The following is a 16232-nucleotide window of genomic DNA, read 5'->3' on the forward strand; positions in this document are numbered from 1 at the left end:
AATGTTCTCATTCCAAACAGGTGGCTTCTGGACACCTGGACACTGCAGGGATGTCCTCTGGGGGCAGGGCAAATTTCTAAAGTGCTGCCAAATTTCTAAAGTGCTCTTAAGTACCACTCAGTATCCAGGACATACTATTTCTAAGTGGGTACGTTTTGAGTGTCCCTTTGACTAGGTCAGGTTTCTGTAACATGTGGGAAAAACATTCTGGCCCATGCACAGCCTGTGTCCCCATTCTCTCTCTGAGTCACGGCCTTCAAAACATCTACTGGTGAGAGAATCTCCAGCTAAGACTCTGCCTCCCTTCCTGGGACTTAATGAGAAAACAGTCCTAGAACAAACCAGAAAACCTCTGGTACTGAAAGAATCAAAGTCCTAACACAGTTACTTTCTCCTAACAGTAACTCCTGTTTTCTAGCGCTTCACTGAGGCTCCAGAATCCTAGTGAAGTATTTGTCCCAGCACCGAATAAAGTGAATTTCTAATTATTGGTATTAGGAAGAAGTGCTAGTTTTCACAGTAATAAACCCAGGTAAAATTGAAAAGACACAGATATTCGCATTAGATAAGGGGGTAAATTTATCACCCTGAAACCAAAGTCACCCATTTATGTAAAGGTCCTTAGAAGCTTCTGTGTCAAACTACCAAATACGGAAGGACGTAGTTTGCTAAATGTGTATTGTAGACATGTATTATTTTTGTAGTAATAAAAAGTGATAGAAAAAGGCAGAAAGTAAGAAAGGAAGGATAAAAGGAAATTAAAGAACAGAGGCCATTCTGGAAACCCAGCCCTCCACAGCCCTGCGTAAATGAACCATAGGAGGGAACACTGTAATGAGTGCAGGCAGTGGACACTGCGGGATGAAACAGGGATTCTTAGGAAGGCTGGACCCCCGGTCTCCAGCAGGAGCTGAATGCTGACCTAGGTAAGCAGGCTTGTGAAATGAGCCTCAGCCCACATTATTTATTAGCATAATTATTAGTAATAATCGCTATCATTCATTGAGGCCCTATCGTGTTCCAGGCTGTACTTTGCTTATCGTCTCCGCAAAAACCCTTTGGGGAGGTGGGTAGTAATAAGTTCACTTGGCAGATTTTACAAACTGAGGCCCAGAGGTGGTACTTAGCATCCAAGGTCCCACGAGCGCTGAGCATCAGAGGCAGAATTTGTCCTCAGGCCTCGAACCGGGACTGACCGGCACAAGGCCATGGCATGGCACCCTGCCTGCTGCAGACACCACCCAGGGAAACACCTGCCTCCAACTCTCCTCTTCTTCGCCTTCACAAAGCTGCCCCCGGGGTTCTCCCCGAGAAAGCCACAGTTTTGCTGAAATAGGCAGCACTGATGTCCAAGCATCATCTGAGCTGCTGAAAATGAATCCAGGAGGAAGCAGCTGCCCCGGTTCTCACATCTTTTAAGCCGCTTTTCCAAGCAAAAGAGACTTCAGGAATCTCTCATGTGATTCAGTGCAGTGAAGGGTCGGGGCAACTTATCTGTTTGTGGCTAATGGTCAGATGCTGGGTGTTTCAGAAAATCAAGTGGGAGTCACTTGGCAGATCCCTGCCTTCTCTTCCCCAGCATCCTCCTACTGCAGAGCCTTCAGAGCCCCACAGCAGCAGATTGCAGAGGAGGGGACAGGGTGTCCTGGGCCAGCAGGGGGGCTGCCGGGGGCTGGGGGGTGAGTGCTGACTTCTGCCTCGACTGCAGGGCCCGTAGGGGAGTCTGACACAGAGCCAGAAGCTCTGGGAATCTGGGAGCTACCAGATGCTAACGTGTTCAAAGAGGGTTCAAAGGACCCCTTATGTTTGCCAAGTTGCCTGTGCCCCAGGAGAGGAGAGGAAGGGAGGGGAGGACAAAAGACCCTTCCTAATGTAAAAGCTTGCTTTTCCCCTCCTCCGGTATAAGAGAATGATGACAGTCTGAGCAAGCAAGGAGAGAGCAGTGGCCGGTGGACAGCAAGGCGGGATGTACCCCATAGACCTCCCGCCGCCAGCATGCCCCCTAGGCACGTGGAGACACGAGAAGGCCCAACTCTGGGCACATCCATGTAGGTGCATTTTCAGGGTAGATAAGTAATTACCTGGTTCCACCTCTTATGACCTTGCGTGAAGTCGAGATGGAGACAATGAAAAATGAACCAATTCACCCCAGCAGGCTCCAGCACCTACCGGTCAGCAGTATCGAGGGCCCCTGATACATCTAACAGGAGCACCCGACCGGGGCACCGGCGGGGAGGACCCATCCATCACTGAAACCTGCACGGAGTCCCGTCCTGCTCGGACTCGAAACCAGAGCGTCAGGAAATGGTTCACGATACAATTGACTCCCGGATTCGTGCAGCATTTGTCTTTGAGGGCAGGTCACCGTTGGGGCCTCAGCTTCCCTATCTTTATTTTATTTATTTATTTACTTACTTATTATTTTTTTTAATACTCCACAAATTACTGGGGTTTTGTTTTGTTTTTTTAGATTTTATTTATTTATTCATGAGAGACAGAGAGAGAGGCAGAGACACAGGCAGAGGGAGAACCAGGCTCCATGCAGGGAGCCCGACGTGGGACTCCATTCAGGGTCTCCAGATCACGCCCTGGGCTGAAGCCGGCACTTAACCACTGAGCCACCCGGGCTACCCAAGCTTCCATATCTTTAAAGCTCGAAGGTTGAGCTCTGTGACCTGTACCTTCTCTCCTAGGATGAAAATTCTGTGTTGCAGTTTCTTAACATAGGCTTTAAAGGGTTAAGCACCTGCTCACAGTCACTGGAGTATACGAAACAGCTGGGTGGTTTAACATCAGGATGTCTTCAGAAGCAAGGAATTAGTACTTTTTTTTTTTCCCTAATAGAGACATTAATGTTTTTGTCAATAACAGACTAAGTTCATTCTGCCTCTAAATGGGAATCTCTCCGTCTTGGTAAGGCTCTCTAAAGTGGCTTCGTGTCTGTGACAGTGTATGTGTCATGTTAGGATGACACAGTGGAAACCACATCAGCTTGTTTTTCACAGCGTGTCTCCTAACACTGCTGGTTCCTCCATATCTTCGTGGGCTTCATTTGTGAATCCAGTTCTTGGCGGAGTGTCCACCACTGCTCTTGCATGTAAACCTCAGCCTTTGTCCGCTTGACCTCTTGGGCCTGGATACCCCCCCCCCCCCTTAGCATCCACAGCCTTTCCTACAGAGAGAGCTTATTTTCAGCTGCAGTGAGCGCACAGTTTCTGCAATGTGTCAGCGAGAAAGCAGGTAGGGTCACCTCCTTAGACCAGGTCCTCTAGTGACAAGAGCAGCTACAGAGATGAGAATTGCTGGGCTCTTTACATGCACTTTTGCTTGTGCCAGAACTGGTGTTCTTACGTGAACACTGGCTGGGATCCAGTGCAAGCTGGCAGTTAGGCACAAATGGACTGTGCAGGGGGGGCTTGGCCTGGGGTCTGGTACCTGCTCTTGTCCTCTCCCAGCAGGGACAGGAAAGGAGCAGTGGTGGACAAGACCATGCAGTGGCCCGATGCCTCATGCATGGTCCAGTCACTAGACCAGGGCACCTCCCCTCCTGCCAAATTCCTCAAGAGGCGGTTCGGCTCTCTGATGGAAATGGGGCCCACCACTGGACTCCAGTCCACCCAGTAGATTGGCCCAAATACAGATGGTCGATAGTCCCATGCTAGCAAGAGTTGAGGGAAAGCTGCATTTTCACGTACATCTATTAGCAAACCATGCAGCCCAGTGTGGCGGCTCAGAGGGAGACATGTAATACAGTCTGAGATGCAGGCTTTCTTTGAAATGCCCCTTTGCAGCGTCACCCCAGAAAAACACCAGCAAGTGTATATAAGGAAACTGCAGCATTTGTACAAAACATGACTGTCAATAGAGAAATTAACTGATAAACTGTAGGATAGTAGCCGCAGTGAAAGAAACTAAAGTGGGGGCCCCTGGGTGGCTCACTGGTTGAGCATCTGCCTTTGGCTCAGTGTGTGAACCTGGGGTCCTGGGATCTAGTCCCACATCGGGCCCCCTACAGGGAGTCTGCTTCTCCCTCTGCCTCTGCCTCTCTATCTCTCATGAATAAATCAATAAAATCTTAAAAATAAATAAATAAATAAAGCCAGGGGCGCCTGGGTGGCTCAGTCGGTTGAGCATCTGACTCTTGATTTCGTCTCAGGTCCTCATCTCAGGGTGGTGAGATCGAGCCCCTCATTGGACTCCTGGGCGTGGAACCTGCTAAGATTCTCTCTCTCCCTCCCCCTCTGTCCCTCCCCACCTTCTTGTCAAAAAAAAAAAAAAAAAAAGCTTCATGATGCCTCGTTCATTCTCTGTCTTTGAAATTAGCTGTTTCATATATAAATGGAATGAGTGACCGTTTCTCCTGCCACTGCCAAAGTTCCCTGCCTCCTACCTCTGACAACAGGGAGGTTTATGTGTGGATTCTCATCTTTTTGCCTTCAGGATGCTGAACCTTTCTTGAGGACTCCGGTTCATTGTCACATCTATCAATGTGCTCTGGCTCGCCTGGCCCCTTACCCGTTCCTGGATGTGGGCTGGCAGCCTTCCTTTTGCCCCTTCCTTACAGCTGCCCCTCGGCTGTTGTTCTTATGCACACTCGTCTCCTGTGCTGGTCATGATTGGTTGGGGTCCAGGAAACAGATCAGCTGGCTTTGACCAGCGAGCTATTCATTCTCTCGTTCATCAACTACTACTTGTTGAGGGCTTACCAGAGGTAAGGCTTTTAACTGGTGGCCACCGAAAGGCCCCAGAGACAAATATTACATGGATCCTGTACCCTGTTCTTTTTTTTTTTTTTTTTAGTAAACTCCATGCCCAGTGCAGAGCCCAAAGTGGTACTCAAACCCATGACCGTGAGATCAGGACTTGAGCTGAGATCAAGTCAGATGCTGAGTCACCCAGGAGCCCTCTACCCTGTTCTGTGGGGAGAGTTGTTAGGTCAGTGATGGCAGGAGGAAGGGACAGGAGGGTGGAAGTTATAGTACCACAGGTACAGGCAGGGGCACCAGGGTGGCTCAGTGGTTGAGCTGGGTTTGACCTGTGGAGATTGGGGGCCAGTGGGATCAGCACAAGCTCATATCAAAGGCAGGATCTGTGCTGGGGTAGAGAGTGGATTGAGTCTGGTACATGGTTCAAGAGCAGGGGAGATGTGGGAAATCAGGTTGCTCCTCAGAGTCCAGGCCAGGCCAGCAAGATTGGACTTTTCCAGATGCCACGAGAGGTGTTGATTGAGGAAAAGAGACAGGCCTCTAGAAGTACCGTGGCCATCCAGGAGAAAGTGCATAGAGAGAGAGGACAACCAGATGCTAGCAGATTAGGTACAAGGGAATGAGGGGTGGGATGCAGTCTGGGGTGTGGAGGGATAGGGGCTGGAAAGGAGAGCTCCGTGGGCTTCACGTGAGCAGGACTTCTTGCCAGTGCTCGGAGGTGGGAGGGACGTGATGGGAGGAATTTCCTAAGAGAATCCTGAGGCTTGGAGCTTGAAGGGAGTGTGCTCAGGACCCAAGAGAAGAGGATTGGGTTTACTCTGCAGGGAAAGGTAATGGGTTTAATTTTAAACACAGGGAATTTGGGGCACTTGGATGGCTCAGTGGTTGAGCATCTGCCTTTGGCTCAGGTCATGATCCTGGGGTCCTGGGATCGAGTCCCACATTGGGTTCCCTGCAGGGAGCCTGCTTCTCACTCTGCCTGAGTCTCTGCTTCTCTCTCTGTCTCTCTCATGAATAAATATATAAAATCTTAAAAAATAATAACAAAAATAAACACAGTGAGTTTATAGTCCAAGAAGCTCAGCCAGATGGGAGATGTCCAACAGGTACCAAAATACAGAAGTAGTTCTCTGTGAGAAATCAGGGCAAGAGCTATAAATTGTGAAGGAGTCATTTGCAAGAAGATGATAAAGCTTGTGTGACAAGGGGTGACGAGTCATGCGGTTTGGAGGAAGTCTAGGGTAGAGGCTAGAGAAGCGATGGACGGGGGCAAAAGCCAGGAGAGCCACAGTAGAAGGTGGAGGGAAGAGACAAGGTCACAAGTCCAGTGCTCCCGAGGGGAGGAGGGAAGACGAGGGCAACTGGGGCTGTGATCAGCACGTCATGGGTGACCTGGGGAAGACTTGCCTGGGAATAAGACAGCCACCAGCTTGTCGGGCAGAACCCAGCAAGTGGGCAGTGAGGCCAACCTTTGAGTTAAATTTGGTGGTCATACAGTGGAGACCGAGCAGTAAGCATTAAGAAGTGTGGGGAGAAATCGAGGGAAGAGATTAATCCCACGGGCACCTGGGTGGCTCAGTCTGACTTGGTTTCAGCTCAGGTCGTGGTCCCAGGGTCCTGAGATCAAGCCCCATGTCGGGCTCCCTGCTCCGTGGGGAGCCTGCTTCTCCCTCTCCCTCTGCCCCTCCCACTCGTGCTTGCTCTTTCTCTAGAATAAGTAAATCTAGGGATTTATTCTATAGTGGCTCAGTGTTTGAGCACCTACCTTTGGCTCAGGTTGTGATCCCAGGGTCCTGGGATCAAGTCTCACATCAGGCTCCCCTCAGGGAGCCTGCTTCTCCCTCTGCCTGTGTCTCTGCCTCTCTCTATGTCTGAGTCTCTCATGAATAAATAAATAAATCTTTAAAACAAATAAAAATAAAATAAGTAAATCTCTTTTTTTAAAAAAAGACCAAATACTCATTAGGATGACTATTATTTAAAAAAAAAAAATAGTGTTAACAAGGATGCGGAGAAATTGGAACCCCTGTGTGTCGCTGGTAGGGATGCTGCTGTGTGAAACAGTCTCTTAGTTCCTGAAAAAAAACTAAATCTAGAATTACTCTATAATCCAGCAATCCCACTTCTGGGGATGTGCTCCAAAGAACTGCCATATGGTCTTGAATAACAGATATTGGAACACCACCGATCACACCAGCATTAATCACAGTAGCCAGAGGCAGACACCGCCCACCTACTCATGGATAGATGAATGGATAGTCTAAGTGTGGTGTCTACACACAGTGGGACATTCTTCAGCCTTCAAAGGGAAGGAAATCCTGTCACAAGCTACAGCATGGATGGACCTTGAGGACGATGTGTACTACAATAAGCCAGTCACAAAATGACAAACACTGGGTGACTGTACTTATGTGAGATTCCTGGAGTTGTCGCACCCACAGAGACAGGATGTAGAAGGTTGGTTCCCAGGGGCTGAGGGAGGAGGGAAAGGACAGTTCTTGTTTGGTGGGAATGGGAAGATGAAAACGTTCTGGAGATGGCAGGTGCATGACAGTGTCTAGACCTAATACACACACACCCCCGAAATGTATGCTTAAAAATGGTTAAAATGATCTGTTTTGTGTCATGTGTGTTTTACCACAATAAGAAAAATTTAAAAACTAAACTAAAGTCCTTTTTTCAAAGATTTTATTTATTTTTCATGAGAAAAACAGAGAGGCTGAGACACAGGCAGAGGAAGAAGCAGGCTCCTCACAGGGAGCCTGATGCGGGACTCGATCCTAGGACTCCAGGATCACGCCCTGAGCCGAAGGCAGATGCTCAACCACTGAGCCACCCAGGTGCCCCAAGAAAATGAAAATCCTGAAAGAGAAACTAATCTGTTGATCAGAGGAAGAAAGAGCGAAGTAAAAATTTGTCTCACGTGCTGGCAAATACCTGCCAGTATCAGTTTTCGTCACATCAGAGCGGGGCTCAGTGACCAGCACCTGCCTTGCCTGTGGGGGAGCTTCTCACCCAAAGAGGCTGGAGGGGGTCATTCTGCGGAGCCCTAAGCACCAGCCACCATTAACTTTGGCTTCAGACAGGCTGCAGTTGAGGAGAGAAAGGAAATTTTTCTGGAAGGCAAACCAAAATACTTGTCCAAACGTGAGCTCTTCGCTCTTCAAACAGTGCAAAAGTAGCACAGTGGCCTGGAGGGAAGAAGGTGCATTCCCTGAAAGCCTCAATCAGCCACAGATGAACCAGACACACAGAAAAGGGTCGAAGTCCTTTCTTGGGGGCTAATTGAAAAGATGATGCTTTACATAAAAAATATTTCAGAGATATATATATACTGATTTTTTTGGGAGGGGAGGTCTTAGGCACCCTGTAGAAATTGTCTTTTGGAAAAAAAAAAAACGGATACATTGTGCTCTTATTTTGTTATTTCTCTTCATTCTTAACGTGAACCATTTCGAAACAGCGTATTCTTATTCTTGTAACCTGAACTTACCTTATCCGTCGATGATGGCCGTGATGTATTTAGGTGGTGAAATAGCTTGTGTGGCTGTGAGTAGGCATGTACCCTCCTGTCTGGAAATGCCTAGAATTTCCTATCCTGACTGATTTCATCTGGTGTATGTTTTATTTAGATGTGTCCTGGCGTCTGCTTCCTTATTCTGAACCAGAGGAAAATATTAATAATTACTAGTCTTAGATTTCCTGTAACGCTAGCTAGAAAGGAGAACGAAAAGTTGGCATAGCATGATAGCCAGTACTGGGAGTTTTGTATTTGCTTTTTTGAAAGAAGACTTGAGTCCCCGGGTGGTAAAGATAAAATAATATACCCGACAACATTCTCTACTCTGCTTCTAGCGTATCCTTTGGGGGCACAGTGTTTACTTTTAAATTACAAGCTGCAGATTGTATGCAAGTTCTATTGGAGAAGTGGCTCGCCAACTTTTTCCCTTATCCATTTCAACGGCAAAGTCTCAGGCTACTTCTAAATGAGAAACTGCTTTAAAACCACACGGCTAACACTGCGTATCCTAAACGTTTTGTGAAACCGCGTGTTTTAGGGAAGATGATAGAATTCCAGGGTGAAAGGCAGCCCACTGGCTGGTGGATTGGTCGAGAATCGAGCTCGTTCTGGGTGCTGGGTTCGTAGGCAGCGCTCCCTGTTCTTGTGACCTGCCCTCCTGGCTGTGGGGTTGCCTCCAAAACTTGTATCCTTTTTCTTAGCCTTCACCAGAAGCCCCTCCAGGTTGACATTTCCATCTCTCTCTCTCTCTCTCTCTCTCTCTCTCTCTCCCCCCCCCCCCCCCCCCTTTAAGGCTGAAACCTCTGTAACCCTTCCTGCTTCTCAGCGAGAAGCGCAGGACTACTTGCAATCTGTCTCTCATTGCAGGATATCGGACAGAGCCAGGCCAGTTCTCCAGTGTGTTCTCCAGAGTGGCAGATGCCACGTACAGCCTGCTTTGTGGGTGTGATTCCTCCTGTTTTCTCAGATCCCGGGATCAAATGGGAAATCTACTCCAGAGATGACCGTTGAGCCTCATTTGCCCTGGTCTGCTTTACTTTCTGTGGTTCTGTCCCATACGTGTTTACACCATTGGCAGCTGCAGCCGCACGTGGGACCACCCCATTGTGGTGCTGCTCCTGGACCTGAGGCATTCCAGAGTCCCCCAGGAACATGGTCCCATGTGCTCACCAGGAGCCAGGCTCCTTGGCCGTGGCCCAGGCCGAGATCGCGGTTCCACTGTGCGTCCCAGCGGGTGTTGGATGCGGCTTTTTCTCTGCCTCCGTGGCCAGGCTTTGCTTGGAGTCTGTGCAGGAAAGACACAGGTGGAATTCAGTAGAGCCCGTGCACTTCGTAGTCCTCCCAACTCCTGCTGGCGTGCGGGCGAGCCCTGTCCTGTGGTCACGGCACATCTTACGAGACTAAATCCCGTGGTCTTTCCCCCACACGCGCATCCATTGTGAAGCACCCACTGTGTGCACTGCACCCGGCCAATATACGGTAGACGTTCTTGGCCTGATTTCCCAGATGTTTGTCTTCCACCTTGTAGACTGACTTCCTGTTTCTGCCACGAGGCTCTGATGGCTCGGCTGGTTCAGCCGTGGCTTTGGGCTGTTGGCCCAGCCTCGGGAAGTGTTACATGTAACTCGGGCGCCAAGCATGATGCTGTAGAAAGCACAAACTGACGGGCTCAGCTTTCAACTTGGGATTTGTTTTAACTGTCAGTCTCTGGGTGTGGAAAGAAGGACGAATGAAGTAGGTGTCCCTTTGCCCTGAATGTCAGAATTGAGCCTCTTCTGAGAACATGCAGGGACGTTTGAGCTGTGTTGTCACTTAATTCTTTTTTTGTTTGTTTGTTCCTTTCTCAACCAGTGTTAATACAAATCTGGCTAATTTCTTGGTGCTATGGTAGACTCACTCTCCCTGCTGCTGCTGCTTTTGCACAAGTTTGCAGACTCAGTGGGGGTGCGGGGGTCATGATGACCAACCAGTACGTAGAGTCTTCATGGTGGCAAACTCTTTTGTCATCTACCTTCTCAGTCCTCAAAGCAGCTTCACAAGACATAATTATTGTCCTCCTTTTACAGTTAAAGAGACTCCAGTGTTGATTGAGGTGCTGCTGTCTGATGTCAGAGCCCACAGTTTCTGGGAACTGGCCACTGAGGGCTGTGGGGAGGAGGCCGGGGCCTGGGAGGTGGTGCAAGGGATTGGGCTCAGCGCTGAGGAGCTGCCGTAGCTGGGCCCCACATGTGGTCACCAAACCGTGACGCTTGATATGACTTTCATGGGGGCCTTTCAGCGGCATCAGGCTTTATGGGGCCCGCCTCACCGTTTTGTGTAGAACCATCTTTCCTAAGTGCTCGACCTTGTCCCCATTTTACAGACATGGAAACTGAGGCACGGAGAGGGTGTGGAACTGACCAAACAAAGCCTACCCAGCTGGCCCTGGCTCTGTCCTGTCGCATTCTGACCAAGGGTCAGCTTCTGCTACCCCTGCAAGCCTCCATTCTCAGGGCTCCGGGTACCCAGTGGCTGTAGATCAAGAACTGGTGAGACCCCCTCCTTCTTTTGGAGCATTGACACCTCCGCCCCTTCCTTCCCAGAGTTCCCACCTTTTGGGACAAATTTAAGCTCCAACAGAAGAGATCTTCCTGCTTCCGGATACCACTGTCTGAAGGGATGGTTTGCTTGATCACTAGATGATAACACTGTTTTTTTGTATGGTTTATAAAGCACGTCCACCGACGTTCTGCTGTTTGATTTTGATTTGACACCAGCCATCCTGTTACACACCCCGTCCCCCCGCCCCCAAGATGAAAAAAAGCAGAGCTTTTATCACAAGGGACCTATTGTCCAAGGGAGGAATTTGTGATGCCCCGGCTGTGCCATAGGCCCAGTGAGGTACGAGTGTGTTCCTCATTCCCAGGAGGGCACATGTATGTGTGAGCAGACCCCGTACTAAATCCTTATTGAATTCCTGTACCTTCAAAAGCCAGGATCTTCTAACTTTAAGACATTGAGACAGACTGCAGACAAACAGAATAAGGAAGCTAATTACTGGTACTAATTATCACGGTGGCCTGTGGTTAGCCTCGTGTCACAGTGGGGAAACCAAAGCCAAGCATGCTCATCCCATCCCTCAGGTTGTATAGGGGATTTCCTCTATATAAGGCAGCTTTGTGTCTAGTTCGCTGGAGGGCCACGTAGAGCAGAGTCGGCCATCGTGAGGATTTATCTCAGGATGCTGTTACCTGAGAGAATTAAAAGTCACACCGCGTATAGGCTTTAAGACTGAGTATATTTTGTTAAAGCACAGGGAGGAAATGTGAGTGTTTGGATTGTGCGTATCACCACATGCTGCCTCTCTGCATGAGTGAGACAAGTCCGCCGGGCCAGTCATGATGAGTTAACCCCTCCTGTGCACCTGCTCACTTCAGAGATTATCCAGGAGTGAAGGGGTTGCTGAGAGAAGTCTCCCCGGCTGATGGTGACAGTGTGGGGTCAGGGAGCCACCACAGCTGCTGCTGCTGCTGGGCAGGAGGCTGGAGGGGGGCTGAGCAGGAGGCCCTCAGAGGTGCTGAGCACCTGTCAGGACAGCACATGGCTTATTCTTGACACTCCAGTCGATTTTATAACTGTCCCCCATAAGAAGTAATTAAGGAGCCTCCATGCCATGGTCCAGGAGTGTGTGTCATGCAGGGGGCAGGCTGGGGGCTCAGATGATTCTGCCCGGGTCCTAGGTTTGGGGGGAAGTCTGAAGGGCGTCCCTTCTCACTTGTCCTTTTTTGTGCATTACATTAAAACAGTCAAAAATATGTTCTTGCCTTTGTGTTGACCTGTGTCAGGGAGCGGGTGTGGTGTGTCACCCCGTATTTCCTGGAGCAGCAGGGGAGCTGGCTGGTGTGCAGCCACAGCCAGGCCCGGCCAGGCGCCCATGTCGTCCGCCTCCCAGGCCGCAGACCTCTCCAGCAGGCTCCTGCGGGGTGCTCGACGGGCTTCTGCTCATTTTGAGGACGAAAGCGTTGTCCTGGTGTAATTTGTGAGTTGCGTATCCACGTCGTACACGGAATTGAGAGGGAGAGAGGTACTGTGTTTGTTACTAGCGCACAAAAAGCGTACTTTTCTCTCAGGAGCTCACTTAGTTTCTGGAAGTGGCCGTTGCCGGTGCTTGCACAGCTCGTGGTGGCCGAGTGGGGGGAGAGGCACTGCGAGCCTGCTCCCCACCACAGGGACCCTCATTTACCGGCCCGGCCACTTCCCTCCAGCACATGCAGAGCCCGGCGCTGGCCCCTCTCAGAATGGGTGTTAGATTTTCCAGCTGCCCGTGAAGATGTGTTTTCAAGGAGAGCGTAATCCTCACCAGCCCTTGCTTTGTCACTACCCTTTCATTACCCGTACATGGAAACAAAAAACAAAAAAACAAAACCCAAAAAACATACATTTAATTGTTTCAAAGATTTTATATATTTTATATAATATATATTATATATATATACACACACACATACATACATAATTTTTAAGCAAATATATAGTAAATGCAGGGAGATGAATAAAGGGCTATTTTTTTCAGCTTGTGGCTTCTAATTACATCAGTTACAGCTTAGCCCTGCTCTTAACTAGAGTGCAGGCATGAACTGGAAAAGAATGAGCTAATCCGTGATAGATGGGGTTGAATAAAGATCTCCATTCATATCTTTACCTTTTATCCCTTGTTCCGAGTGCCAAGAATTAATGCTGTTTGAAAGTACAAACTGAACCTGCCAAGCTTCGGACGGCTCCGATAATCCTAATTATTTTAGATGTTAGTGAGAAGGGCAGCAGTTCTGCTCTGGAAAAGAATCCCATTGTGAAACATTAAATGTCTGCTAAGTGGTGTTGATTGGACGTGATTTTATTTCCAAACAAGACAGTTACCACGAAGCGGAAAAAGTTGTCGTTTGAGAAATTTTCATTCGCTTTTCGGCAGACTCGGAGGCCTGCAAAGTCGGGAAACCCGCGGCCAGCACTCGAGTTTTCCCGTCCACGTCTAGGTGCGGAGCTGCGCGCAACTGCGGAATGCCCCCTGCGTTCTTATATTTGTGAATGGTTTCTTAGTGGGCGTCTAACAGTATTTAACATGGAGAGGAAGAGAATTTTTCTCAAGCATGAATATCCTGTTTTCTCACATCACTGGAGGAGAATGATTTGTTCCAGGCCACTGACTTCCAACACATCATTCAAGTTAAAAGTCAGGGGTCTTGGCAATGTCGAAAGATTTAGCAGTTAGAGTGGTTTTTGTTTTGTTTTTTAGCGAGGTGGGTTTCGGGGAGGTGGGGCCAGTAAGATGGTTAGATAGTATCGCTGGAACCATCTTTTAAAAAAATCCGCCCCCCAGCACTGGTAAGAGTGATTATGTGTAAGGTTTTTTTGTTTGTTTTTAGATACTAGTAGAAGAAAAGCCCCTTTAGCTTCTGTAGACAAATCGGCTACTTGAGAAAAAACGAACTGGGCTTGCTGGTTCCATCTGGGTTCAGCCTCAGAGGAGGTTTGCCTACTTCTCTCTTTTTAAAAAAAAAAAAAAAGATTTTTTATTTATTTATTCATGAGAGACACAGAGAGAGGCAGAGACACAGGCAGAGAGAGAAGCAGGCTCCCTATGAGGAGCCCGATGCAGGACTCGATCCCAGGACCCCAGGATCAGGCCCTGAGCCGAAGGCAGTTGCTCAACCACTGAGCCAGCTAGGCACCCTTCAAGGGTCACATTTTTCTGTTTCGTACTTTTTAGTCTCTACTTCAGCCTCCAGAAGTCAGTCATTTCTGCCATTTCTGTAAATGCCAGGAGCCTGCCTGAGGTGGAGCGAGGGCAGATTCCTGACTGGTTTATTGCCTATGAATGACCCTCCCTCCATCCGTCCCCCCCCCCCCCCCCCCCCCCCGCCCCCAGCAGAGCACTAAGATCTTCAAGGATGCAAACAATTGTATGTTGAGCATCTCTGGGCCAATTATTCTTTCTTTCTTGGGGCTTATTCCCCAAAGTGGAATTACCAAGTCAGAGAGGGATGGACGGTTTTTACCGTTCTTAATACACGTCACTAGATTGTGGTCCAGAAAGACTGATTTCTAGTGCTACTAGCAGTGTACCTTTTCCTACAGTCCCACTGACTATGACAGGGCATTAGCATTTTTACAAAATAATTAGGAGGAACATAGCCTTGTGTCAGGCTCATTGGAATCCACCTGAAAAGCAGAAAGGATAATTCTGACTTTTGAATGTTTAATTGATATCAAATGATTTACCGTGATCAATGATTACTCTTCCCCCAACAAAAAAATTTTTTAATGTTTTATTTATTTATGATAGTCACACACACAGACAGAGAGAGAGAGAGGCAGAGACACAGGCAGAGGGAGAAGCAGGCTCCATGCACCGGGAGCCCGACGTGGGATTCGATCCCGGGTCTCCAGGATCGCGCCCAGGGCCAAAGGCAGGCGCCAAACCGCTGCGCCACCCAGGGATCCCCCAACAAAATTTAATGAAGCTGCATTAAAACGGATAGGGTACCTTTAAGGGTGGCTGTAAAATAGATCTGAACACGGAGGCGATGTTTACTGTAACTACTATAGGGGGAGGGCACACAAACCGAGTTCAACAAACACCGTCCCTAACTTCAGCAGCTCACTTTTTGAAGGTGATGCTAACTAAGCCTTGAACAAAAGTAAAAACAACATAGATGTAGATGTACGTTTGAGTGGAGAGACACTGAAAAATACTGGCATTTGCCAAAACAGGCCGAGTTTATGTATTTGCATCCTCTCCAGAGCGCTGTCACGCGTGAAGGAAGCAGGGGACCTCTCTCTGTCACTGTGTGTGTCTGTGTACCTCGAGTCTCAGGAACACTTTCCAAGAAAACACCCACAAGGCAAACTGAGGCCAAATCAGCTATTATTTTAATCTGAATTGCATTACCTCCCCTGTTGTCTTCCTTTTGCAGAATTCCTGCCTCTACTGTGTTGGGTCACAGGTCAGCTAAATGGGAGTGGGGGGTGCTTATGGCCGAGGGTAAGGAGGGGGGGCATCCCTTAGGTCCCGTGAAGGCAGGAGGCAGGCCTGGGGCTCAGCACACATCAGGGAGCACTCACCCACTCCCGCCTCGCTGCTGCATTAGTCTGACATGGGTCACTTATTTGCCTCCTTGAACTCAGGTACTAGGAAGGTTCCATAGCCAGTGACTACATGTGACATGTGGTGGCCAAGGGTGGGACGGTACAAGGTGGATGAGGCTGAGGGTCAAGGGTCTGGCTGACCAGTGCCACATGCCCCAAAGGGTCCCCTGTGTCAACTGGGGAGAGTAATTCTGTCAGTAGATGGTTGGAGGATTGCATACTTCAGCCAGGGAGTGTTGCCTACCAGAAGTAGGCGGTAAATGTTCTTCCCTCCTGTCCCCATGGCTTCTAGACAGAGGAACTTCTGTCACTGGTGTGAGGTGGGGTAGGGGCCAGTGAACAGAGTAACTCATGGACTCTCCCATTGGCTCTTCGGTGGCTCTCCAGCTCTGTGTCTGGTGAAACCCATCTTGTCCTCCAAGATGGCAGAGCGTTGGGATGTTCCTTTGTATCTCCAACATCCTATGCATGTAGCACAACTCATAAATCATCTTGGATTTGCAAGGAATTTGGAATCCATATAACAATTCCAATTTAGCCTTTATGAACTGCAATAAAATGAAGGCTTCAGATGCCATGGGTTGCCAGGTTTTTGGGTGGTTTTTTTTTTTTTTTGGTTGCTGTTATGTATTTATACACGCACGTATACACCTTCTGGCATCTGTTAAGTACTATTTAACAGCGTTCTACTTTAAAAAAATTTCTTTAAAAAAAGCTCTCACACTTGACTCTTGCTTTTTCTTTAAGTTACTAAACAAATAGTATCCGTATCAAAGGTAATTGCTGGTCAGGAAATTGCCTGAATTGTTGTTTCTCAGATTTACTGACTTCTAAGTTTGCAGGTCATGCCTTTCCTTATTTGAAGAGGTGTGTGAGGTGGC

The 16232-nt window shown here is 48.6% G+C and overlaps 1 protein-coding gene across 5 annotated transcripts in view; it reads left to right on the forward strand.

Moving 5' to 3' along the window:
• DMRT1 (doublesex and mab-3 related transcription factor 1) overlaps window positions 1–16232 on the forward strand; it is a 113550-nt gene that overhangs the window by 94715 nt on the left and 2603 nt on the right. Inside the window, exon 5 of one of the 5 annotated variants that reach the window (XM_072839500.1) lies at window positions 10589–13793. The exons of the other annotated variants lie outside the window; for them this stretch is intronic. Within the exon in view, the coding sequence (XP_072695601.1) occupies window positions 10589–10743 (155 nt within the window). The 3' untranslated portion in view covers window positions 10744–13793. Of the gene's footprint in view, window positions 1–10588; window positions 13794–16232 lie in introns of those variants that run through there. 5 annotated transcript variants of the gene reach the window in all.

This window comes from Canis lupus, chromosome 1 (assembly GCF_048164855.1).
Source record: "Canis lupus baileyi chromosome 1, mCanLup2.hap1, whole genome shotgun sequence".
NCBI classification, from domain to species: domain Eukaryota; kingdom Metazoa; phylum Chordata; class Mammalia; order Carnivora; family Canidae; genus Canis; species Canis lupus.